Source organism: Narcine bancroftii, chromosome 1 (genome assembly GCF_036971445.1).
Source record: "Narcine bancroftii isolate sNarBan1 chromosome 1, sNarBan1.hap1, whole genome shotgun sequence".
Classification (NCBI taxonomy): domain Eukaryota; kingdom Metazoa; phylum Chordata; class Chondrichthyes; order Torpediniformes; family Narcinidae; genus Narcine; species Narcine bancroftii.
Genome location: NC_091469.1, coordinates 319,043,640 through 319,068,210, shown reverse-complemented (window position 1 = coordinate 319,068,210; position 24,571 = coordinate 319,043,640). Strand labels below are relative to the sequence as shown.

The following is a 24,571-nucleotide window of genomic DNA, read 5'->3' as shown; positions in this document are numbered from 1 at the left end:
TCTCAACTCCTATATTTAATATTTATAAAGGCTAAGATGCTAAAAGCTTTCTTTACAACCCTGTTCACCTGCGACACCACATTCAGAGAATGGCAATGCCCTTGAAAACCAAGGTTCCCTATTCCTGCTAACTTTGTCTTTAATCCTGGTAGGAACATTCAAACTCTGCACTCTCAAAATTTTGCCTTTGATTCAAAATTTCACCTTTGAAGGCTTCCACTTGCTGGGCACATCCTTGACAGAAAACAACTTATCCCAATCCACTCCTCCTCAAACCTTTCTCATTTCCACAAAATTGGCCTTTCTCCAATTTAGAATCTCAACTCAAGGGCCAGACCAATCCTTACCCATAATTAACTTGAAACTAATGACATTAAGGTCACTGGATCCAAAATGTTCCATCACCTGTCCTGTCTCATTCCCTAATAGGAGAACAACTTTTGCATACTCTCTCGTTGGTACCTCTATATATTAGTTAAGAAAACTTTCCTGAACACATTTGACAAACTCCAAGCCATCCAGCCCTTTTACAGTATGGGAGATCCCTGTCAATATGTGGAAAATTTAAGTCCTCTACTATCACAACTGTTTCTTACATCAGTCTGCTATCTCTCTCCAGATTTGCTTTATTAGGCAATCTATAATACAACACTATCAGTGTGGACACACCTTTCCCATTGCATCCATATGGCCTCTGTAGATGAGCCTTCATGTCTACGCACTGCTGTGATATTTTCCTTGGCTAGCAAAGCCATTCCTACTCCTCTCATCTCTCCTCCTTGATCACGTCCGAAACAACGGAATCCAGTACATTGAGCTGCTGGTCCTGTCCCTCCAGCAACCAAGTCTCATTAATAGCAATAATGTGGTAATCCCATGTGGCAATCCATGCCTTAAGCTCATCTGCCTTTCCAACAATATTCCTTCCATAAAAATAAATGCACCTGAGAACATTTCCATCATGTACAAACCTCTGGTTGCTGTCTATATGTGCAGTCCTTGCATGACCCTTACCCTCCTATACCTCACTATCTGCTCTAACACTCTGGTTCCCCTACCCCTGCAAATCTAGTTTAACCCCCTAAGCAGCATTAGTCCAGGTGCAAACTCTCCCATCAGAACAGGTGCCCCCTTCCCTGCAACAGATCTCAGAAATATGGAGCCCACCCACCTGTACCATCTCCTCAGCCACATATTTAGCAGCAGCATCTTCCTATTTCTAGCCTCACTAGCATGTGGCACAGGTCCATCCAGAATTTTCAATCTCTCCCACAGAACCTCTTATCTGTCCCCTTAACTATGAAATCCACCATCACTGCAGCTTGCCTCTTTTCCCTCCTCCCTTTCTGAGCCAAGGGTCCAGTCTCAGTGCCAGAGACACGACCACTACAACTTGTCCCTGGTAGGTCGTCCCCACCAACAGTATTCAAACCGTATACCATTGTTGATGGAAACGGCCACAAGGGCACTCTGCTCTTTCAGCCCCTTCCCATTCCCTTTCCTGACAGTCACCCAGTTACCTGTCTCCTCACTTAGGGGTGACTACATCCCTGAAACTCCTATCACTATCTCTACCTCCTTTAAGATCAGTTCATCCACCTTCAGTTCCCTAACTTGGTTTGTTAGGAGCTGCAGCTGGATGCTCCTTTTGTAGGTGTAATCATCAGGGACAATTATGACTTCCCAGATTTCCCACATCCCGCAATTGGAGAAATCCACTGCCCCAGCTAAATCCATGACCTTCTCCTCATTTAAAGGATTAAACTACCTCACCTGGCCTTACCTCATTGGGTGCAAGCTCTTCCTCAGCCTCTGCTCTCCAAAGCCTCTCAAGCCAAAGCCTCAAAGCTCCATTCCTATACTGAGCCACTCACTCATTGGCCTCTCCTCTTTAGCTATCCCTCCTTTCATTGTCCCTGCCAATTATCTCAAGTAACCCTTCTGTTGCCTCCACACTCTTTTAAATCAGTGGTTCTCAACCTTTTTCTTTCCACTCACATACCCCTATACCATCGGTGCTCTGTGATGAGTAAGGGGTTGCTTAAGGTGGGATGTAAGTAGGAAGGGAAGGTTGAGAACCACTGCTCTAAACCTAATTGTTAGTGAAATATTTTGCTGGAGAAAAATTGTCACTGGCCCATTTCCTTTGGAGTTCTGAAACCGTCCACATAACGAGTCAATGAGGGATGATTAAAACTGCGGTTCTCAACCTTTCATTCCACCCACATCCCACCTTAAGCGACCCCTTTCTCATCACAGAGCTCCAATGGCATTGGGATTCCTTAAATTGGTGTGTGACTGGAAAGAAAGGTTGAGAACCACTGTTTTAAATGTCACTCACCTTAGCTGATTTTCTCCACTCCCTGCTCTCAATGAGCCCCTCCTCCTATTCCGAAAGTCCTGAGATCATAATCAACCTCTAATTTCTGTTAAATCCTGAATCTGTCTTTCCCTATCTATACCGGTCTCCTTTCCTGCAGCTCACCATTCCCTTCTTTCTCCATTCAGAGAGCCATCTCACCATGACCACATTTCCCCCCCTCTCTTCTGTACCTCTTTGCTCCTCCCCTTACCCATCTTCCCTCCCACTCCTCTCTTTTTATTGAGGCACCTAAACTTCTGGAAGATACTGAATGGCCTGCTCAGTTTCTCCTACACATGTGTATTGCTCTCAACCTAGCATCTGCAGACTTTATTGTTTAACTACCTATTTTATTTCCTTTTCCCTCCCCTTCCCATCTAGTTTTCTCTGCTCATCATTCCTCCCTTCTCTGCTTCTACCCATCACCCACCTAACTACCTCTACCCTTACCCCCTCCATTTGACTAGTTTTATTTTCTTATCCATTTTCACCCATTGCCAGCAGTTTGTCTCTAAATGTCCCCCAACCCCCCTCCCCACTCTGCTTGGTCCACTGCCCCCTACCTCACTGGTTTCCACACATCACCTCCCAGCCTCTGTTTTGCCCCTCTCTCTCACTTCTATACAGTGGTCATCTTCCTCCACACAGGGTCACTGTCTCAGCCTGAAACATCGACCATCCCCTCGCTTCCACAGATACTGCTTGACTTGCCAGCAGTCGTCTCCATGGAAAGTAGCACAGTAAAAGCCCTGTTATCCAGAATTCAAGCAACCAGAAAAAAAATGCAGAAAATAAATTAGTAAAAAAAAAGAATATGGAAGTTTGAAAGGAGCACACCTTGCCATTAGTTCACATCATGCAACCTCAAGCAACCAGAAAATTCACTTATCCGGCATCTACCGATCCCCAGAGGTGCTGGGTACTAGGAGTTTTACTGTACTGTTTTAGAAGGACCACAAAAACACTGAACTTGATGGTACCAGAAACCCCACAATGGAATGTATTGTTGACTACAAAAACATTTCTGTTAAATTCCTGAATTAAGAATTAGCATGTACCTGGCTGCCCTCTTGGTACTGCTTCATATGGAGGTGGCACTTCTAATTGGCTGTAAGATGGCGCAGGAGGCAAGGATCCAGAAGATTCTCCAATTGAACTATCATCTTGGCCACCATACCAACTATACCACATGGGGCTCTGTAATAAAATTAACAGGAACAAAAGCTTTCAATGAATCTTATGAGAAGGAAAAAATGCCATACATTTAATGTTACTGGATTTATTTTGCAGTACGAAACTCAAAACTTATTTTTATACATTGAAAGTACCAACATCTTACTGCTTCCACCAGTCATGACTGGATTATAAACCTTAAAGGTCAAATATTGGCTTTTGATTCAATGACCTTCCAACCAGAAGAGGCAAATATCAAAATGCACGTTAAATGTGTTCAAATCAAATCTTTCAGTGTTATTAAAGACTAATTAAGCTCCATGCAGAGGTTGCTCTCAATCTCAGCTTACCTGCACATGCATCTTGATGGAGAATAACGCGATGAAATTCAGCTGGCTCATCATTTTATAAAAAGATAAATCCATGATAACACAGCCTTCTTTAATCAAATTGCAATATGCTAAACCAGTGTTCTCAACCTTTTTCTTTCCACTCACATATCACTTTAAGTAATCCCTATCATTAGTAAGGGATTGCTTAAGGTGGGATGTAGTTGAAAAGAAAAAGTTTGAAACCCACTGTTTTAATCATACCTCACTGACTCGTTATGTGCACGGTTTCGGAACTCCAAAGGAAATGGGCCAATGACCATTTTTCTCAAGCAAAATATTTCAGTCACAATTGGGTCTAGAGCAGTGGTTCTCATCCTTCCCTTCCCACTCACATCCCACCTTAAGCAATCTCTTACTGATCACAGAGCCCCAATGGCACAGGGATTACTTAAAGTGGGATATGAGTGGAAAGAAAAAGGTTGAGAACCCCTGTGCTAAAGCCTTCCCTTAAAATCCTCCAAATTTATTACCAGAGAAAACAAACCAATGTCATGTCAACAACCTTCATGAAGCTCCAATTAAAATTGGTCAGTGTTGACTGGCTGGCCTGCATGCTTGTCATCAGACATTTGAAACAGGCCCTCTATTCTCAACTCTCCACTAGCGAGAGATTATTGTGGGTGGCACGGTTACTGCCATACTATTACAGTGCCAGCAACCTGGGTTCAAATCCTGCGCTGTAAGGAGTTTGTACGTTCTCCCCTGCGTGGGTATCCTCTGGGTGCTCTGGTTTCCTACTGCCCTTAAATAAATGTTTGGGGTGGCTGGAGGTGTTGAAAGTCAATGGTGTATTTGGTGGGCTCGTGGGCTGGAAGGGCCTGTTACATGCCCAGTGTCCAAATTTAAATTTAAAAAGATTCAAGGAAGTTCCTTGAAAATGTGCAGCATCTCCACCTAACTGCGGAAATCACCTCTCTCGGATTATTCAAAGCAAAAAGCGGCATCTGACATGGATCAAAATCTCATATTGATTTGGCAAGATGCTCTGAGAAAACAGGCAGAAAGAACAAACGTTTCCAAACCACCACCTCAAGGACCTGCTGTTCCATTTCTGGCAGAGTCTCCTATTCCCACATTAGTCACTTTATAGCAAGGGTATGCAATACAATAGTTGAAAGGATTAGATTACAATACTATAAAACATTTGATAGGCTATAGTGGAGTACTGTGTGTATGTATTTACATACATTTCAGGGAGAGAGTCACCCCTAAAAGTCAGGAGACCTGTAACTGGGTGACTGTCAGGAGAGGAAAGGGGGAAGAGGCGGACAGTGCAGAGCACCCCTGTGGCCGTTCCCCTCAACAAGTATCATGATTTTAGATACTGTTGGGGGGGGAATAACGATCCACCCAGAACAAGTCGAGGTGTTTATGTCTCCAGCACAGAGACTGAGCCCCCCCCACCCCCGGCTCAGAGGGGAAGGGGGAAGAAGAGGAGAAAGATTGTAATTGGGGACTCATTGGTTAGGAGAGCAGATAGGAGGTTCTGTGAACGAGATCAAGGCTCCTGGATGGTATGTTGCCTCCCAGGTGCCAGGGTCAAGGATGTCTCTAATCGATTTCATAGCATTCTGGAGGGGGAGGGTGAGCAGCTAGATGTCATGGTCCATGTGCAGACCAATGACATAGTTAGGTCCTGAAGAAGGAATTTAGGAAGTTAAGAAAGAAGTTAAAAAGCAGGACCTCAAGGGTGGTAATCTCAGGTTGGTTGCCTGTGCCACATGCCAGAGAGGGTAGAAACAGGAAGTTGTGGCAGATGAATGTGTGGGTGAAGAGTTGGTGGCAGGGACGGTGGTTCAGATTTGGGAATCATTGGGATCTCTTCTGGGGAAGGTCTGACCTGTACAAAAAGGACAGGCTGCACCTGAACTGGAAAGGGACCAATGGTGGGCAGGATTGCTCGAGCTGTTGGGGAGGGTTTAAACTAGTCTGGCTGGGGGGGGGGGAGGGCGGTAGGAATCAGAATGTGAGGGCAGAGATTAGGGGAGAAGGACAAAAGCAAGATGGAATGTGCTCTGAGTTGTGGGAAGGACAGGCAGGTGACAAAACAAAGGAGGGGTTAAAATGTGTCTATTTCAAAACTAGGAGTATTAGGAATAAAGGGGATGAACTTAGAGCGTGGATCAGTACGTGGAACAACAATATTGTGGCTGCTACTGAAACTTGGCTGGAGGAAGGGCAAGACTGGCTGATGCAGGTACCACGGTTTAGATGTTTGAAAAGGTATATGATGGGAGGTAGAAAAGGAGGGGGGTGGAGGAAGTAGCATTACTGGTTAGGGATAGTATCATGGCTATGGAAAGGGAGGACACTGCAGAGGGAGTGTCCACTGAGTCAGTGTGGGTGGAAGTCCGAAACAGGAAGGGAGCCGTCACTGTGCAGGGAGTTGTCAAAAGACCCCCAAGTAGCCCTCGGAACCTGAGGAGCAGATGAGCAGGCAGATATTGGGATGGTGCAGGAAATACAGGATTGTAATTCTGAGTGATTTCGACTTCCCTAATATTGACTGGCACCTCCTGACGACAAGAGGGATAGATGGGGCTGAATTTGTCAGGTGTACAAGAAGGATTCCTGACAAGTATGTGGACCAGCTGACTAGAGGAGATGCCATACTGGATGTGGTTCTGGGGAATGAACCTAGTCAGGTGGCAGACCTCTCAGTGGGGGAGCATTTTGGTTTGAGAGTCCACAACTCCTATAGCTTCACCACAGCTATGGAAAAGGATACAAACAGTCAAACTGGGGAAGGGCTAATTATGAAGGGATGAATCAGGAACTGGCGAGAATAAATTGGAAACAGATTTTTAAGGATAAAAGCCAAATAATATGGAAGAAGTTTAGGGACCACTAGTGCAGGGTTCAAGATATGTTTATCCCACTGGGATAAGAAAAATATGGTAGGAAAAGGAAACCGTGGCTGATGAAACAGGTCAGGCAACCAGTCAAGAGGAAGAAAGAAGGATACATTAGATATAGGAAGCAGGAAGTGTATGGTAGCCAGGCTTAGGAGAGTTCGAAGGGGGTATGAGAAGGCCTTGGTCTGAAGGATTAAGGAGAACCCTAAGGTGTTCTATGCGTTTGTGAACAGAAGGATGTCGAGAATGAAGGTGGGGCCACTAAAGGATAAAGGAGGCAACATGTACCTGGAGGCAGAGGAGGTTGGGGAGGTCCAAAATGAATATTTTGTGTCAGTATTCACAAGAGAAAAGGATCTTAATCATGGCAAGATTGAAGTTGAACAGGTCTGTGTGCTGGATAATGTGGTGATTAAGGAAGTGGAAGTGGTGGGTCTTCTTAAAAACATCAAGATTCATAAATCCCCGGGGCCAGACACAATATACTTCAGGCTGCTGTGGGAAGTGAGGGAAGAGAGAGCTGGGGCAGTAGCTATGATCTTTGAACCAGGAGCTCAGATGGCCAGAGGCACGGGCTCATGATTGGGGCATCAGGAACTCTGGTGGGTGGTTGGAGCATCGGGAGCTCCAGTGGGCGAACGGCTGGTAAGAGTCTGCAGTCAGGGCGTCGGAAGCTCAGATAGGTCAGTTGCTGGGGCGTTGGGAGCTCGGATGGGTGGGTGGTCAGGGGTGAGGGTTCATGGTGGAGGCATCAGAAGCTTTGATAGGTGGGCAGCCAGAGAGTGTCCACCGTCAGGGCATTGGGAGCTCGGGTAGGCCAGTGAAATCATGGAATTTCTCATTTTATCATAATCCCTGCCCAGCAAGACTTTCAGAATTATGTTTCATAACAGAGAGCACAACTGCGGCCAAGATACTATTCAATGAAAGCAATTACAGAGAACAATAGACCTCTATAAATGCAGATTCCTGTGGATTTTTTTTGCTTAAAGGAATCACTCGACAATGGCTGTTTCCCATTGCTGTTTTGTGATTTGCTTTGACAGTTTCTTACAATCCACAGCACACCCATCCTTGGTGTGTGGAAAAAAATCTTTGGTAGACCAGGGCAGGCTACACACACATTCAAGCTGCACGCTCTGTTGCACAAAAACAGTAAGGGCTGGCCAGTAATAAATTAAAGCCAGGTCTGAGCCGCTTCAAGGAAAAGCTGGAATTCATTCCACAGCTGATAAAATGCAACAAGAGAGATGGAAGATTATAGTAAGTGAACTCTCAATTGGGAGATGTCATTGTTGAGACATTAGCTCATAGATGACGGTGTTTGGGGGAGGTGGGGGGAGACAGGGAAAGAAAGGGCAGAAACAAAATGCGGGTGCAGAGATTTAAAGAATTCCATCTCCCTCTTTCCAAAGAAAGACTGGCCCCCAGGCCAGTCAGGTTTTTCCGTTCAGATGCTTTTGGCAAAGTACTCTGAACCAGAAACAGTAATCAACAACATGCTACAAGACTCAAATTTCATACACAAACAGAAAAAAAAGTTACTTGCACTTTACTGTGAACCATTACAAGACATCACCAGATTGATTCAGATACCAGAAACATTGGCCTGCCAATTACATTAGAAGCATTGGAGCCTATATCTAGGCAGATAGCTTTGCCCCAAATGTTCACACAAGTGGTTTAACAGTTGAGGGGCATAACTGACTGTCACTGGGTGTTTATCATTACCACACTCCAGCAATTTGGCATTTATCAGGAAGTCTTTCTCTGTAAGGAAGTGAAAGCTTTTGCAGTCAAGGTACAACTCTGGATTTTCTCCCTCTTCTTCTCTCTCCCCCCTCCCCTCTCTCCTTTCCCCTCCTCCCTCTCACCTTTCCCCCTTCCCTCTCGCCTTTCCCCCCTTCCCTCTCGCCTTTCCCCCCTTCCCTCTCACCTTTCTCCCCTTCCCTCTCGCCATTTCTCTCCCCCCCCCCCCCCCCCCAAACACAATTTTCAAGGCATCAGGGTTACATACACCGATTGCCTACATCATTTGGGAAGTCAGTATTCCTGACAGATCCCAACCCAACTCCTCCCACAGGTGGTCTACGACACACGACACTCCCCATTCAATAAAATATTCAAATGGGCTCTCCTCCCACACAGTTCAACCAAGGGGTGGCATGGTTAGCATGGCAGTTAGTGCAATGCAACTACAGCGCCAGCATCCCAGCTTCAAAATGTTGCTGTCTCTAAAGAGTTTGTACTTTCTCCCATGTCTGTGTGGGTTTCCTCTGGGTGCCGTGGCTGCTGTAACAATTACAGCCATGACCTCCTTGAGGAAGCCAATATCTTTTGTAAATATGCCTCTTGCCATGGATTTCCCTGCTCCCATTCTCTGGCAGGCTTTGCAGCTCTGTTGACCTGTTGCCATGGTCCACATCTGGCTCAAGAGCCAAATCTAGATATCAGTGACTGTCCTGCACCAAGGCACACCCTTCCAATTAATCTCGTAATAAACAAGAAGCAGAGAAGGCTGGGAGATGACTCCTGCAAGCAACTTCCAGTAAATCACGATTTGTCAAACTGTAGGGTGAATGGTTGCAGACCAATCAGACAATCTGCATGACAGGAAGATGAATACAATCTCCAAAAAAACACATGACAACCTGCTCTAAAAATCAGAACAACCTATTGTGCCAAAACAAAGTTTGGAGACAAATTTTGTGGCTAAAGAACATCTGCGGGGCTTTTCATTTAATTCAAGACTAATTACTTCAACCAATTTAAATCAATTAACTTATTCAATAATAGTACAGGGAGTCAATCCAATCATCAAACTAGGCATAGTTTCAACATGAAGCTTCGTCATCCTCAATTTATCATCAAATTGGTCCTGCACTCAGAATAGGTTTCAAGTGAACTAAGAAATGCATGTTGGTTCTCGGTCACGAACCAGGTCCTCCATCAACGACCTGGTTCCTGGTGCTATCAGCAAGGCACTTGGTCATTGATCGTTGATCCCAGACTATTAAATCCTGCTCCCAATTTCAACCAGCTGATTGGCTTGAAGTTCCAAGACACACAAACTATTCAAACATTAAATCCCATTGGAAATTTAAAGCTTTAAGAATTGAAAAATACTTAAATCAAATTTTGCAGTGCAAAAGCTAGTAAACCGCAAGAGTAAAAACACTCTGCCATGGGTAGTCTAACATCATGATCCCAAACATCTTGACAGTCACACAAAGGGCCATAAATTGACAGAGGTATCTCATTTTCAGAAGAGGTATGCCATCAGTGACTTGCAGCAATTCAATGATGTCATGGCAAAATAGAATCTCTTGTTACGTCTCCATCAAATGGCAAAGCTCAGGAACCCAATGATTATTGGGAGAGTGAAAGGCAACAAGTGAATGTCAGGTCCAAACCTACCTTTGATTTGCCATTCCCAACACTTTGAATATTGTGGCTTTAATTATTCTGAAGAGTTTTGCAATAACATTCTTCGCTCGGCTGCATTATTACATAATGTGCATCTTTCAATTTCACAAGATCAATGGCCACTTACATTTTGCTGCTCACAGAGTTGATGTAGATAAGCTCTGCCCCCAACAATCACGATCTGGGCATTCCGTGGATTGCTCAGATAAGTGTCCAGTTGTCGCTGCCGAGAACGATACCAGCAGATGTAGAAGAAGATTTTGACAACAATAAATATAATCACTATTCTGTTGGAAATGAAAAAAAACACAAATTATAAATCATACACATTTCTTTCGGTCTCTGATAAAAAAATTCTTTCAAGTCTAAGTCACAGGAATTACTAATATAGAAAATGTCATATATAATGATGAACTGGGTCCATAAACATACAACACTGGTCTTTGATGATAGGTTTCTATTCTAACGTGTTCAGTGATTGAATTCTCAGCCAAGTCAGAAACACGTCGATTCATCTCCCACGCAAGGGCTTGAACCGAATAACAGAATGACTACTACCCCACATTCAAATCCATCAGGAGATAAAATTTCATAACCACTGTTTCAAAGCAAAGGGAATTCTCCTCCATGTACTCACTCTATTTATTTGAGCATCAAAATACATTTTCTGGTCTTTCATTTATTTTCTCTATCTTATCGAGCTCAAATTGACCAACACAAAATCTAGATCTTTAAGAAAGGCTGTTGTAACACTCAGTTAGCTGAACAGTACTTTAAAATATCTAATATACTTTAAAATACTGAATGAAATCAAGAGATAAATAGAAATGCAGATGATTAATAAGGCTCTTCCTAACAAGTACACTGGGCAAGGTGGTCAAATTAACACACAATTAAATCCATCCTGTAGGCTCCCCAGCGAGCAAACTGACAGATAATTTTCAGAAGAATATTTCAGCTAACTTTATTGGATGATGTGTGCAAGACACCCTCAGGTGCTGAACTGAAACACAGTCAACTTTCATTACCAAGTGAATGATTTTTTTGCTGCTAAGCTGAGACCAAGAGAGCCTTGATTTAAGAGATAATTCTTCATGCAAAGAGTGAACAGAGGATCAAGAAAGGATTTACCGTAGGTTTCCAAGCCTGCAAATGTTGGGGGGGGGACAGAACCTTTTTTCAGATTTGAAATAACATTAGAAATCTTTGGATTCAGAGATCAGACTCATTAAATGATTTCATATGAGAGTTAACCAATCTTCACAAAATCAGATTAATAATAGAAAAGGGAAAATTCCATGGAAAATTCAGAATAACTCATAAGGGGAAGGAAGCTGAAACATTAGACGAGGGATTGTTGACTAACAAGAAATTCCATTTGATCTTCTGTCACATGGGTATGGAAAGAGTGGAGTGGAACGAGATCGTAGTTTTGCCCACCCACTTTACTTTAAATTGTCTGGAAATGAGGTACCGGCCGAGACAGAGGTTGTGGACACCCCCTCAAAGATGAACAAAATGTTCATGCAAGTCCTTAAGATCTAAGGTTCTATGATTGAGTCACTAGTATATTTAGATTTAGCAGAATACTTACAAAAGAGTAAGATAACTTAGTTCCATACCATTACCAAAGTGGCAGCACAAATCTATTTATTGCAGTTTTTTTTACATTAAGCCAACTTCAAATTAAATGCAAAGAGAACTTCTACACAAAGAATTTTACTCAACATATAAACAAATTTAGTCCAAATTTGTATCCACTTCAGAGATAGTGCAACACTGATCTAATTTGTTAATTTGGCAATTCCACACTTTGTTCAAGATTGTTTTCTAAATCAATTAGTAGAAGAACCGACTCGGGACGGTGCAATACTGGATCTCCTGTTAGGGAACGAGCTAGGTCAGGTATCGGACATTAATGTTGGAGAACAAATTGAGTCTAGTGATCATAACTCTGTTAGTTTTAGGGTAGTTTTAGGGAAGAGCAAGGAGGGGCCTAAAGTTGAGGTTCTGGATTGGAGAAGAGCAAATTTCGAAGGAATAAGAAGGGATTTGGGGACAGGATATTTTCAGGTAAGGATGTAAATGAAAAATGGAGAATATTCAAAAAAGAAATTTTGAGGGTACAGGGAAGATATGTCCCAGTGAGGATCAAAGGAAAGGATGGAAGTCATAGGGAGGCTTAGTTTTCGAGGAATATTGGAAATTTGGTTAGGAGAAAAAGGGAGGTGTACAAGAGGTATAAAGAGCAGGGAGCTGAGAATTTGAAGGAGGACTACAAGGAGTATATAAGGAATCTTAAGAAAGAAATTAGAAAGGCCAAAAAAAGGCACGAAGAGGATTTGGCAGACAGAGTAAAAATAAATCCAAAGGGTTTCTATAGGTACATTAAAAGTAAAAGATTAGTGAGGGATAAAATTGGACCCCTTGTAGATAGCGAGGGTAGGCTGAGTGAGAAGTCAGAGGAAATGGGGGAAATTTTGAATGTTTCTTTGCCTCGGTATTCACTAAAGAAAAAAAAAATTGAACCAGTTGATGTAAAGAAAAATAGTGGGGAGGTCATGAAGCATATAAGGATAACCGAGGAGGTAGTGATGGCTGTGTTGAAAAAGATAAAGGTGGATAAATCTCCGGGACCGGACAAAATATTCCCAAGGGCACTCAGGGAGGCTTGTGGACAGATAGTGGGGCCATTAACAGAGATATTTAGGATGTCACTGGCCACGGGGGTAGTGCCAAAGGATTGGAGGGTGGCGCATGTGGTTCCCCTGTTTAAGAAGGAATCCAAACGCAAACCTGGGAATTATAGGTCCGTGAGTCTGACATCTGTGGTAGGCAAGTTGATGGAAAGTGTTCTGAGGGATGGTATTTACAAATATTTGGAGGTACATGGATTGATAGGGAGTAATCAGCATGGTTTTGTCAGGGGTAGATCATGCTTGACAAACCTGATTGAGTGTTTCGAGGGGGTTACAAAAAAGGTTGATGATGGGAAAACTGTGGATGTTGTCTATTTAGACTTTAGTAAAGCTTTTGACAAAGTTCCCCACAGGAGGTTAGGGAAAAAGGTGGAGGCATTAGGTATAAATAAGGAGGTAGTGAAATGGATTCAGCAATGGTTGGATGGGAGGTGTCAGAGAGTAGTGGTAGAAAATTGTTTGTCCAATTGGAGGCTGGTGACTAGTGGAGTTCCTCAGGGATCGGTCCTGGGTCCACTATTGTTTGTTATATATATTAACGATCTGGAAGTAGGGGTGGAGAATTGGATAAGCAAATTTGCGGATGATACAAAGATTGGTGGTGTTGTGGACAGTGAGGAAGATTACCATAGATTAAAAGGTGATTTAGGAATGCTGGAGGTGTGGGCTGAGAAATGGATGATGGAATTTAATACAGATAAGTGTGAGGTGTTACATTTTGGAAAGGCAAATCTAAATAGGTCATATGCATTAAATGGTAGGCTATTGAGATGTGCAGAGCAACAAAGGTAAATAGTACCATCAAGGCTGATACTCAGGTAGATGGTGTGGTGAAGAAGGGATTTGGAATGTTGGCCTTCATAAATCGGAGTATTGAATTCAAGAGTAGGGAGGTTATGGTGAAATTGAACAAGGCATTGGTGAGGCCAAATTTGGAGTACTGTGTACAGTTTTGATCACCAAATTATAGGAAAGATATAAACAAAATAGAGAGAGTGCAGAAGGTTCACGAGAATGTTGACAGGATTTCAAGGTTTGAGTTACAGGGAAAGGTTGTGCAGACTAGGGCTTTTTTCTCTGGAGCGTAGAAGATTGAGGGGGGACTTGATAGAGGTGTTTAAGATTTTAAAAGGGACAGACAGAGTAAATGTAGATAGGCTTTTTCAATTAAGAGTGGGGGAGATTCAAACTAGAGGGCATGGTTTAAGATTGAAGGTAACTTCTACGAAAATTATAAGGGGAACACGAGGGGAAATTTCTTTACGCAAAGGGTGGTAGGGATGTGGAATGAGCTTCTGGCAGACGTGGTTGAGGCGGGACAAAGACTGGATAGTTACATGGATGGGTGCTGGTCAGTGGGACTAGGAGGGTGGGGATTTGTCACGGCATGGACTAGTAGGGCTGAACTGGCCTTTTCTGTGCTGTAAGTGGTTATATGGTTATATATGGTTACTTACATGTACCAATAGAGTTCCATTGTCTTTATATTAGGTAACTATTCATTACCACATGCAGAGTCCAGATTCTGCAAAAATGAGAGAATAGAGACCTGGTTTAGAAAAATAATCCTCAAATTCGCAAAAAATTGTGTTGAAAACTTTTCCTCTTTATCCTGAAGACAATTATGAATCAGAATTTATTATTACAAGTCACAAATTTCAATGTTTTGGTGCAGCATCATAGAGCAAACATTCATATTATATCCATCTTACAACATTACTATAAAAAAATTTAAATAATAGTGCACGAAAAGTAAGGCTGTTTCTTTGGTTCATGATTATTCAGGAATCTGATGGCAGCGGGGAAGAAGCTGTCCTTGTGCCGCTGAGTGCTCGTTGTTAGGCTCCTGTACCTTTTTCCCCGATGGTAACAGAGTGAAGAAGGCATGTCCTGGGTGGTGGGGGTCTTTGAGGATAGAGGCTGCTTTTCTAAAGATACCATCTCATGTAGATCTCCTCAATGGAGTGGACATGCCTGTGATGTCATAGGCCGAGTTAACAACCCTCTGGAGTTTATTCTTGTCCTGAGAGTTGCCTCTGTACCAGGCAGTGATGCAACCAGCCAGAATGCCCTCCACGGTACACCTGTAGAAATTTACTAGAGTCTTCGATGACATAACAAATCTCCTCAGGCACCTCACAAAGTATAGCTGCTGGCGAGCCTTCTTTCTGATTGCATCGACATGGAGGCTCCAGGACAGATCCTCCGAGATGTTGACAGTCAGGAATTTGAAGCTGAATGGTAACCATTTTATTTGCAAGTGAATGGTGACTATTTGACTAAAAAGATCGGACCAACAACATCCAAGGTACTTCTCCCACATAGATTCAGTTCAACTGAATTGGAGGAGGCAGGCTGAAATTAAAGAAAATAAATTTGACTGTAGCATCATAAATCTTTGGAAAAGCATGATAATTGTTGTGGCAAAATAGAATCCCCAACCTTGATTCCTTAAAGCTAAGTGAAACATGAAAGTCAGCATACGTTGCAATTGTAGTAAAAACACATAGTCTACGGTCTTTATTCTAATGCCTTCCTGTTCTTTGCTTATTCCTTGAAGAAGGGCTCAGGCCCGAAACGTCAGTAATATACCTTAACCTCCCAGAGACGCTGCGAGACTGGTAGAGTTCTTCCAGCATTTCTGTGTGTTTTTACTACAACCTGCTGCTTCTAACAGTGGTACTCATGCTTTAATGTGGTTCCACGTGCGGATCCCTTTATAGCTCACCAAAAAAAGAGACTTTGGGACAGTTTTGTGGGGCTGAGAAGGATGAAGAAAGGGGAACAGCAGCAAGTTGAATCTCAAATGACAAACTATGGAATGCTGCAGTCTTGGAACTCCAATAGCTTTCGTTTGCCATCACTTTCCTTTCTCCCCTCATCTATTTGGCAGACACATGGTGATTTTTTCTATTCCAGATCCATTGTCTGATTTACAGCCAAACACCCAATGGTTCATCGATAATAGAAAAGAATGGAAGGAACAATGGCGAGGTAAGGGATTCATGGAAGCAAGAGCTCCACTCAAGGACTTCATTCCTCTCGGCTCTGGATCACTTGGACAACAGCACCACATACATCAGGCTACTCTTCATAGATTTCAACACCATCATCCCCTCAGTGCTGGCCAACAAGCTCCAAATCCAGAGACTCTGCACCCTCCCCTGGCTGCATCATTGTCTACGATTTAGGTGCAATGCACAGGACAGGAAAAGACTGAAGAGGGCTGTTAACCTGGCCAGCACCATCACTCTTCACTCCATCAAGGACGCCTACAAGAAAGCAGCCTCCATCCTCAAGAACCCGCGCCATGCCCTCGACGCTCTGCTACCATCAGGAAGGAGGGAAAGGAGCCTGAAGACAAATACTCTGCAGCACAAGGACAGCTTTTCCCTGCTGCCAACAGATTTCCAAATGGACAATGAACAACCTCACTTCCTCTTCTTTGTTCACTCATTTATTTGATATTTATAGTAATATTTGTTCGGTGTTGCTGTAAAACAACGCATTTCGTGGGATGTTCGTGACAATAAATTCTGATTCTATTCTCTGCGCCCCTCATTGCTGACTCAACTACATTGCTTGGAGGACTCCAAGCCCCAGCAATCCAAGGAGCTGCAGCCATAAAATTGCACCGAGCAGTGTATCAACGAGAACAAGCAGAATATTTATCATTGCAACATGGTGTAAATGATTTCCTTCCCCTGCAATCTTTCCTGTTTCTTTTATTTTTGACCAGCCTAAAGCCGGTTTACCATTTCTTGCTTATTCAGTTGGTCTTCTGCGATCGACCTTTCTGAGATATGAACTGAGATATGAATTGATGCCAGGAACCACGGGAATTGTTGTGGGTAATGAGCATCTGTACAGGACTCAGGCTAGCATGACGTATCTGAGTTGGCAGCCATTACTCTCAGATCAGCTTAATTTAAAAAATGGAGTCGACTCGGGAAAGCTGAGTGGCCTACACTTCCTGACTGCAAATTCTCACGTTGGCAAGGTTCCCATTCTTCAACGGTTTCCAAATGTGGGCCCGGCTGGGCAGAGTTTGAATACCACACACCTTATTAGCACAACTGATGGCCACGCCAACTACACGCTCACAGTGGAGGGGATCAAAATCCAACCACCTTTCCCACCAAGACAAGAGTGCAGAGAATGAAGATGGCACATTTCAATGGGTGCGGTTAGCAGGCAGGTCCAACATTTACTTTGGCTTTCTTGGATAGCTGTGATTTGTGCAGTGAAGATACTTGCATTGTGCTGCTGTGACGGGAAGTCCAGTATATACAGTCACAGCAACTATGAAAGAACAGTAATGTACTGACACTAACCACACCAGCAGTGCGAGTATAAGACAGCTTTAATAAACTAATATGTCTGGTCTCTCTGCAAGACAAACCTGGAAGGCTAGACTGTAGCTCTGGACTGCTTTATATACAAGGTCACCGGGATGACCCCTGGTGACCTAGTGGTGTAATTACATCTCACCACATTCACCCCATCTTTAAAAATTGTTATTGCCCCCCCCCCCCCCCCCCCCCGGTCCTCCTTCCCTTGTTTGTAAGTTCATAAGTCCAAACTTTTTCGTGGCTTCCGTTGCCTTCTGGACCTCTTCGGTAGTGCTATAGGGGTGGGAGTGCGGTCTGCCTTTTGGCCTTTCTTGGTGGAGGTGTGGGAGTGGGAAGTACTGGTTGGTCATGTGGACGTGTGGACTAGGGATCCTCTTGTATGGGATTAGGTCCTGCCATCAAGTCTAGGGTGGTGATATTTTGAGGGCCCAGGGTCCTGATTTCCAGGGTGGGTGGTATAGTCCTCTGGGGTGACTTGATGGACGACTGTTCTAGTGACTGCTGCTACGTTTCTTGTTGATCCGTAGACATCTGTGTTTCCTCCACGTTGTTCACACATCCGGCTGGCGCGAGATCCCTGGTGGCCACCGAGTCTTCTCTTCCATCTGGGAATGTGACAAAGGTGTACTGAGGGTTCGCGTGCCTCAACTCCACTTGATCCACTTTGTGGGGTCTGCAGTGTTTCTGGAGTATCATCACAAGTAATACATTTCCAAATAAGTCAGCGAGATACTGGAGAGTTGGTGGCATCTATCGTATATGCCCCATGTGGAAGATGACTCTGTATGTCAACTCCACAAATTTCCAGCCTTCAGGAACTAAAAGGCAAGACTTGAAATGCCCAACAGCAGAGAAAGCAGCAGCAAATGCTGCTCTCAAACCATGACCCGATCTACCCGAAAGTAGTCCTCAATCTCAGCTGACCAGACAGCAACAAGAAACTTCCATGTTGTTGACATGCCATGCAATACTGTGCAGTTAAGAGGAGAATTGCACAATAGTGCATTTATCAGGAACATTCCATAAATAAAGTCCTTGCCATAATTAGGTTTAATTTTGTAGTGAAAAACAGAACTTAAGAACTTCTTTTATAACTTTCACGAAACATGTATAGAACTTACAGGCACTGCCTATAGCATGGGACAAATCTATAACAACCAGGTTTCTGCCCTGGAAATCTGCAATGAGGTTAACAATAGTAATTATTTCCAACAGCATGACATTTCACAATCTCCTGACAAAACTGCATATCAGTTTCATTTTTGTATGAAAAACATTACTGGAATTATGTATTGCCAACAAGGGCAGCATTTGTTCATCTTCAGTTGCAAATGGAGTTCACGGTGTACAATTTTTTTTTTTTGCACGACCAATATGTGGCAATTCTGTCGCTCCCGCAGGGAAAAGAATCTCCGGGTTGTATGTGATATCATGCAGGAACTTTGTTGCCCCTTTCAGTTGCCCTTATAATTGCAATGACAAAGACTTGAGGGGAACGATGGGCTTTATTGCACAGAAGACTTGAGCTGGCCTGGATGCAAATTAGGGAACTGCTGGGAAGGGAAAGGTGGCCCGACCTTTATGGCTTGGGTCCCAGGGGAGGAGTCCAGATAAGAGGGTCATCAGGGGGTGGACAGCCTGAGCCAATTAGCATACATTACATTCACCCCCCCCCTCTTTTTAACCAGAACCCCCACCACACTTTTACACAACGAGAGGGGGAGAGAGAAAGAAAAAAAAATTCCTGGAGGTTTAGCCGCACCGGCGACTTCCTCCTTCTGCGGGACTGCCAGAGGGCAGGCGTGTCTGAGCACTGCAGTTTGGGAGGGGAAGCGGTCCGGGGGAGGGGGGGCAGGAGAGGGAGCAGTCAGGGTCAGGATGATGCTTGGAGGTTCCCAGGAGGAAGGGGGATTTGATGCCTCCCAGAGGGTTGACTCCTGGAGGGGAGAGCCGGGTGGCTTGGCCTCCAGCATTGGGGTCGTCTGCTCCACGGGGTGGGCTGTGGCAGGCAGTGCAGCTTTGGGATCCCCGGCCCTCGTCAGGTCTCGGATCGGCACAGTGTCCTCATGGCCATCGGGGTACCTCAAAACGCATATTGTGGGTTGGCATGTATGAGGTGTACCACTTCCACCAGTGGATCCATCTTATGGTCCCTTGCATGTCCCCATAGCAGGACCAGCCCCGGGGTTTCTAAACAAGGAGGAATGGAGGCAGCATTCGCCGATCTCCTAGGGAAAGCAAACAAACGTTCATGTGGGGTGGCATTAGTCACGGTGCACAGGAGCGATCGGATGGCGTGAAGCGCTTCGGGCAAAATGTCCTGCCAGCAGGACACTGGCATGTTTTTGGTCTTAAGGGCCAGGAGCACTGACTTCCAGACGGTGGCGTTCTCCCTTTCCACCTGGCCATTACCCCTGGGGTTATAGCTGGTGGTCTTGCTGGTGGCTATGCCTCTGGCCAAGAAGTACTATGGCAGTTCCTCACTCAAGAACAAGCTCCTTCGATCGCTGTGGATGTACTCGGGGTACCCGAACAGGGTGAAGATACTGTGCAGTGCCTTGATTATCGTTGCCGAGGTCATATCCGGGCAGGGAATAGCAAAGGGGAACCTGGAGAACTTGTCCATCACCGTCAGGAAGTAGGCATTCGTATTTGAAGTGGGTAGGGGGCCCTTGAAATCGACGCTGAGCTGTTCAAAGGGGCATGTGGCCTTGATGAGGTGTGCTTTCTCGGGCTGGTAGAACTGCGGCTTACATTCAGCGCAGATCTGGCAGCGTCTGGTCATGGTCTGGATGTCCTCAACGGAGTACAGGAGGATCCGAGTCTTGACAAAGTGGTACAGCCTCATGACTCCAGGGTGGCACAAACTGTTGTGGAGGGTCTGGAGACAGTCACTATGCGTGTTGGTGCACGTCCCCTGGGATAGGACGTCTGGGGTATCGTTGAGTTTATCTGGTCGGTACAAGATGTTGTAATTATAGATGGCGAGCTCGATCCTCCACCTAAGAATCTTGTCATTCTTGATTTTACCTCGCTGTTTAGTATTAAACATGAAGGCCACGGCCCTCTGGTCTGTCAGCAAGGTAAAATATTTACCGGCCAGGTAATGTCGCCACTGGCGCACGACCTCAACAATCGCTTGGGCCTCCTTCTCGACCGAGGAGTGACGTACCTCAGGACTGTGCAGGGTACGGGAGAAAAAAGCTACTGGCCTGCCTGCCTGGTTAAGAGTGGCGGCCAGTACGAAATCGGAGGCATCACTCTCCACCTGAAACGGGATGGACTCGTCCACGACATGCACCGTGGCCTTTGCGATGTCTCCTCGGATCTGGTAGAATGCAGCTTGGGCTTCCGCTGATGACAGGAAAGTTGTGGACTTAATCAGGCTTTATCGGCATAATTGGGCACCCATTGTGCATAATAGGAAAACAGCCCCAGCACCTTGAGGGTGTTTGGGACTGGGAGCTCCATAAGAGGTCGCATGCGGTCAGGGTCAGGGGCAATGACACCATGTGCCACGACACAACCGAGAAGGTCCAGATGGTCTGTGTTGAACACACACTTGTCCTTATTGTACGTCAAGTTGAGAGACTTGGCCGTACACAAGAACTTAGCAAGGTTCGCATCGTGGTCCCGTTGATCATGGCGGCAGATGGTGACATTATCAAGATATGGGAACATCACCGTCAGCTTGTGCTCCTCCACCATCAGATCCATAACCCTCTGAAAAGCAGAGACACCATTAGTAACACTGAAATGCACCGGCAGAAAGTTGAAAAGTTTGCCGTCGGCCACGAAGCCAGTGTAGAGCCGGTCGCTCGGGCGAAGGGGGAGTTGATGATAGGCCGACTTGAGGTCAATGGTTGAGCCGGTCGCTCGGGCGAAGGGGGAGTTGATGATAGGCCGACTTGAGGTCAATGGTTGAGAAGACTCTGTATTGTGCGACATTGTTGACCAAGTCGGCTATCCGGGACAGAGGTACGCATCCAACTGGGTGAAGCAGTTGATGGTTTGTCTATAATCAAGCACCAGCTGGGGCTTGTCTGCCCCTCTAACCACAAGGACATGCACCCTCCAGGGGCTGGAGCTAGGAGCTATGATCCCCTCCGCCAAGAGTCTCCGAACCTCAGCCCGGATGACACCATATCTTCTGTGCTACAGCACCTACTCTTGGTGGCGATCAGTTTACAGTCCGGGCTAAGGTTCGCAAATAGTGATGGAGGGGCCACCCGCAGGGTGGTGAGGCTGCGGATCGATGTTGGAGGCTGGGTGCTCGATTGGTGGGGGGCTCTGTAAGTTGCGGGTTGCAAACAGTAAGTGGGGGTTGTGGCCCCCCAAATGCCATCATCACACTCCTGAACTGACTCTGGAAGTCAAGGCCCAGGAGGATCGGCGCACAGAGCTGGGGCATGACCAACAATAAAAAGTCTTTATAACACTGCCCCCCACCCCACCGTCAGAGACGCTACACAGTACCCTGGATACAAGTCCACTGGTCTTTCGCCGCCATCGACACAGATCCGGTGAAATGGGGATCGAGAGTTTATGGGCCACCTCGGGGTGGATAAAACTTGCCACTATTGAAGAGGCAGTTCAATTTGTGTCCATTCACCTCGATCTGCATCATGGAATTCATGATCGGGTGTGGGTTGGCTTGGTCCAAGGTGACAGATGCCATGATGGGTGCGTCGTCTTCATTGTCGGTAGGGAGGCTCGAAGCCCAAGATGGCGACCTCCATGTTGACCATGCTGCCAATGCTGGTGAAGAAGGTGGAAATGACGTCATCGGGGGCGGAAGTGATATCGCTGGTGAGGGTTGCTGCTGCGCAGAGGATGGCAGCGGGAGCAGCTAAAATGGTGCTCGCTTTACCGCGCATGCAGCCAGCACCGGAAGCTCCTCAGCCATACACGCCGCACTGTTCTGAGATTGGGCTCTGGACTGCAGACACATTGATAGTGGCTCTTTTTCCCGCAGCTCAAGCAGGTAGCTCCTTTTGCGAGCCAGAGACGTCACGAGTGTCTTGCCTGCCGGCAGAAGTTGCACCTCGACGATCCTGGTGAGCTACTGCAGTTGCAGTTGGGTCTGTCGTCCCTGACGCCGACTCCCAGGATGGCAGCCCTCATGGTGGTGTGTACTGGGTAGGCCTGCTTCTGCCCGTGATCGACTCCGCGTGGCGCTGGGCCGAGTCTAAGGTTCTGGCCAGTTGGATCACCTGTTTCAGTGGGAGTTGATCCTCCTCGAGGAGACGTTGTCAGATATAATCCAACCTCAACCCCAACATGCAAGCGTCCCAGACCAGGTCTTCCACGCACTGGGTCCCCGGCACAGGGACCGTGGGGTTCCCCAGTCTTTTCCCAGAGTGATCAGGGCTTGAAGGAACTCTTCAACCGACTCATCTAGACGCCGGCAGGTAGCGGGAGTAGATTTTGTTGATCTTGGGCTTGTATAGCGCCCATAATTCAGCCATTGTCTGAGTAGGTCATGCAGCTTCGGATGACCTGGAAAGCCTTCTGGCCGACTCTTGCCTGTAGGACCTTTAGCCTCCTTTCGTCCGAATCGACTACTCCAGTAACGGCCTCCAGGAAGTTGTTAAAGCAGTTGTCCCACTGCTCGAAGAGCTCCGATGCACCCGGGACGGGGATCCATTTCTAGCCGATCGGGGCGCAGCAACTTCTCCATTACCGGAGACATTAAAATTTTTGCGCAATAAATTGTTGGGCACTATCAGTTGCCCCAATAATTGCAATGACAAAGACTTGAGGGGAACGATAGGCTTTATTGCACAAAAGACTTGAGCTGGCCTGGATCTAAACTAGGGAAGTGCCGGGAAGGGAAAGGCAGCCCAACCTTTATGGCCTGGGTCCCAGGGGTGGAGTCCAAGTAAGAGTGTCATTAGGGGGCGGGCCAGCCTGAGCCAATGAGCATATACAATCCATACCATTACATTACTGAAATGAGACGCTGACACCAATTCTTGAAGAGATTACCTGGTGAAAATTCAAGGGAAGAGGCAGAAGACTTTCTGGATAATTTCTGGGGATGATAGATTTCAGCTACGAGGTTAGACTGCAGAGGCTGGGGTTGCAGACCACAATACAAAAAAAAAAATTCATGAGATGTGCAAAGTCACAGCTGTTTTAGAGAGGTTAGTGGGGGGGGGGGGGTGGGGGCTGGGGAGAGCTGTAAAAGGAGTCACAAAATCAAAACGACGTGCAAAAGAGTGGACATGGGACCCTTAAGGCCCTGCAGGTATGTAATTCAAAATTAGCTGCCTGCAATACTGGTCAGAAGATATTAAATTAGGATTTTCTAAAAGGCACTCAAAAGAGTGACTCAACATTTGTAAGCCCACAGGATTGAGAAGGAGAACAGGGCAGAAATTAGTCCACGTGTCCTTTCTTCTGTGCCACAGAGATTCCGAGTGCTCCCACTATAATTGTCAGGAAGTTCTTCAGATTTAATCCAAATCAAAAGTGACAATGTGTGTTGGAGAAGAAATCGTATTCCAAGAAAATCAATGTTCAACAAACCAACACCAACTATGGTAATTTGGTCACTTCCTCAATGGGCTTCAGCACTTTAGATTTCAGATTGATTGTCAGAGTACATACATGACATCACATACAACGGAGATTCCTTTTCTCTTGTGGGTGCAGAACTACCACTAATTGGTAGTGCAAAAACAAACTGCACACAGCGTAAAACATGTAAACAAATAAAACTGTAAACAAACAGACTGTGCAATACAGAGAGAACAAAAAGAAAATCAATAAACTGCACAAGTAAAAGCCTTTCGATGAGTCCCTGATTGAGTTTGTCGTTGAGGAGCCTGACAGGGAGGGGGGGTCACAGCTGTTCCTGAACCTGGTGGTGCGAGTCTTGTGGCACCTCTACCCTTTTCCTGACGTGATCTTATTTTCTAAAAGATATACCTACTACAATCCCTCCCCCCCCCCCCCCAAAAAAATCATCTTTAATGCCAATTTTCACATTAACATGTCATGGGACAAGGGATGCCACAGAAAACATTCAAATGAAAATACTGCAGAGGCTGTAAATTCAACATACAAAGAACCAGAAATAATTAGAAAGTCCATTGCTCTGAAATGATCTCTTTCTTTTCACAGGATACCCGATCTGTCGTGTATTTTCAGCATTTTAAAAACTTTGCTGAACACATCCAGCAGATGTCTTGCCAGCTTTCCAACGTATCACCACACATTACAGCCTTCCCCTGTAACAGAATATCCAAATCTTCACATTTGTGTTGCATACAGACCTTTACCAATGTAACAATGCATGGACTACCCT

The 24,571-nt window shown here is 45.4% G+C and overlaps 1 protein-coding gene across 4 annotated transcripts in view; it reads right to left on the bottom strand.

Annotated features, from left to right (window-relative positions):
• Window positions 1-24,571, bottom strand: part of LOC138751960 (uncharacterized) — an 81,858-nt gene that overhangs the window by 7,216 nt on the left and 50,071 nt on the right. For all 4 annotated transcript variants that reach the window (XM_069915001.1, XM_069915012.1, XM_069914991.1 and 1 more), the window contains exons 2-4: window positions 14,365-14,432; window positions 10,336-10,495; window positions 3,421-3,559 (exon numbers count right to left, since the gene is read on the bottom strand). In XM_069915001.1, coding sequence (XP_069771102.1) covers window positions 3,421-3,559; window positions 10,336-10,495; window positions 14,365-14,384 — 319 coding nt within the window. In that variant the 5' untranslated portion in view covers window positions 14,385-14,432. The remainder of the gene's footprint in view (window positions 1-3,420; window positions 3,560-10,335; window positions 10,496-14,364; window positions 14,433-24,571) is intronic.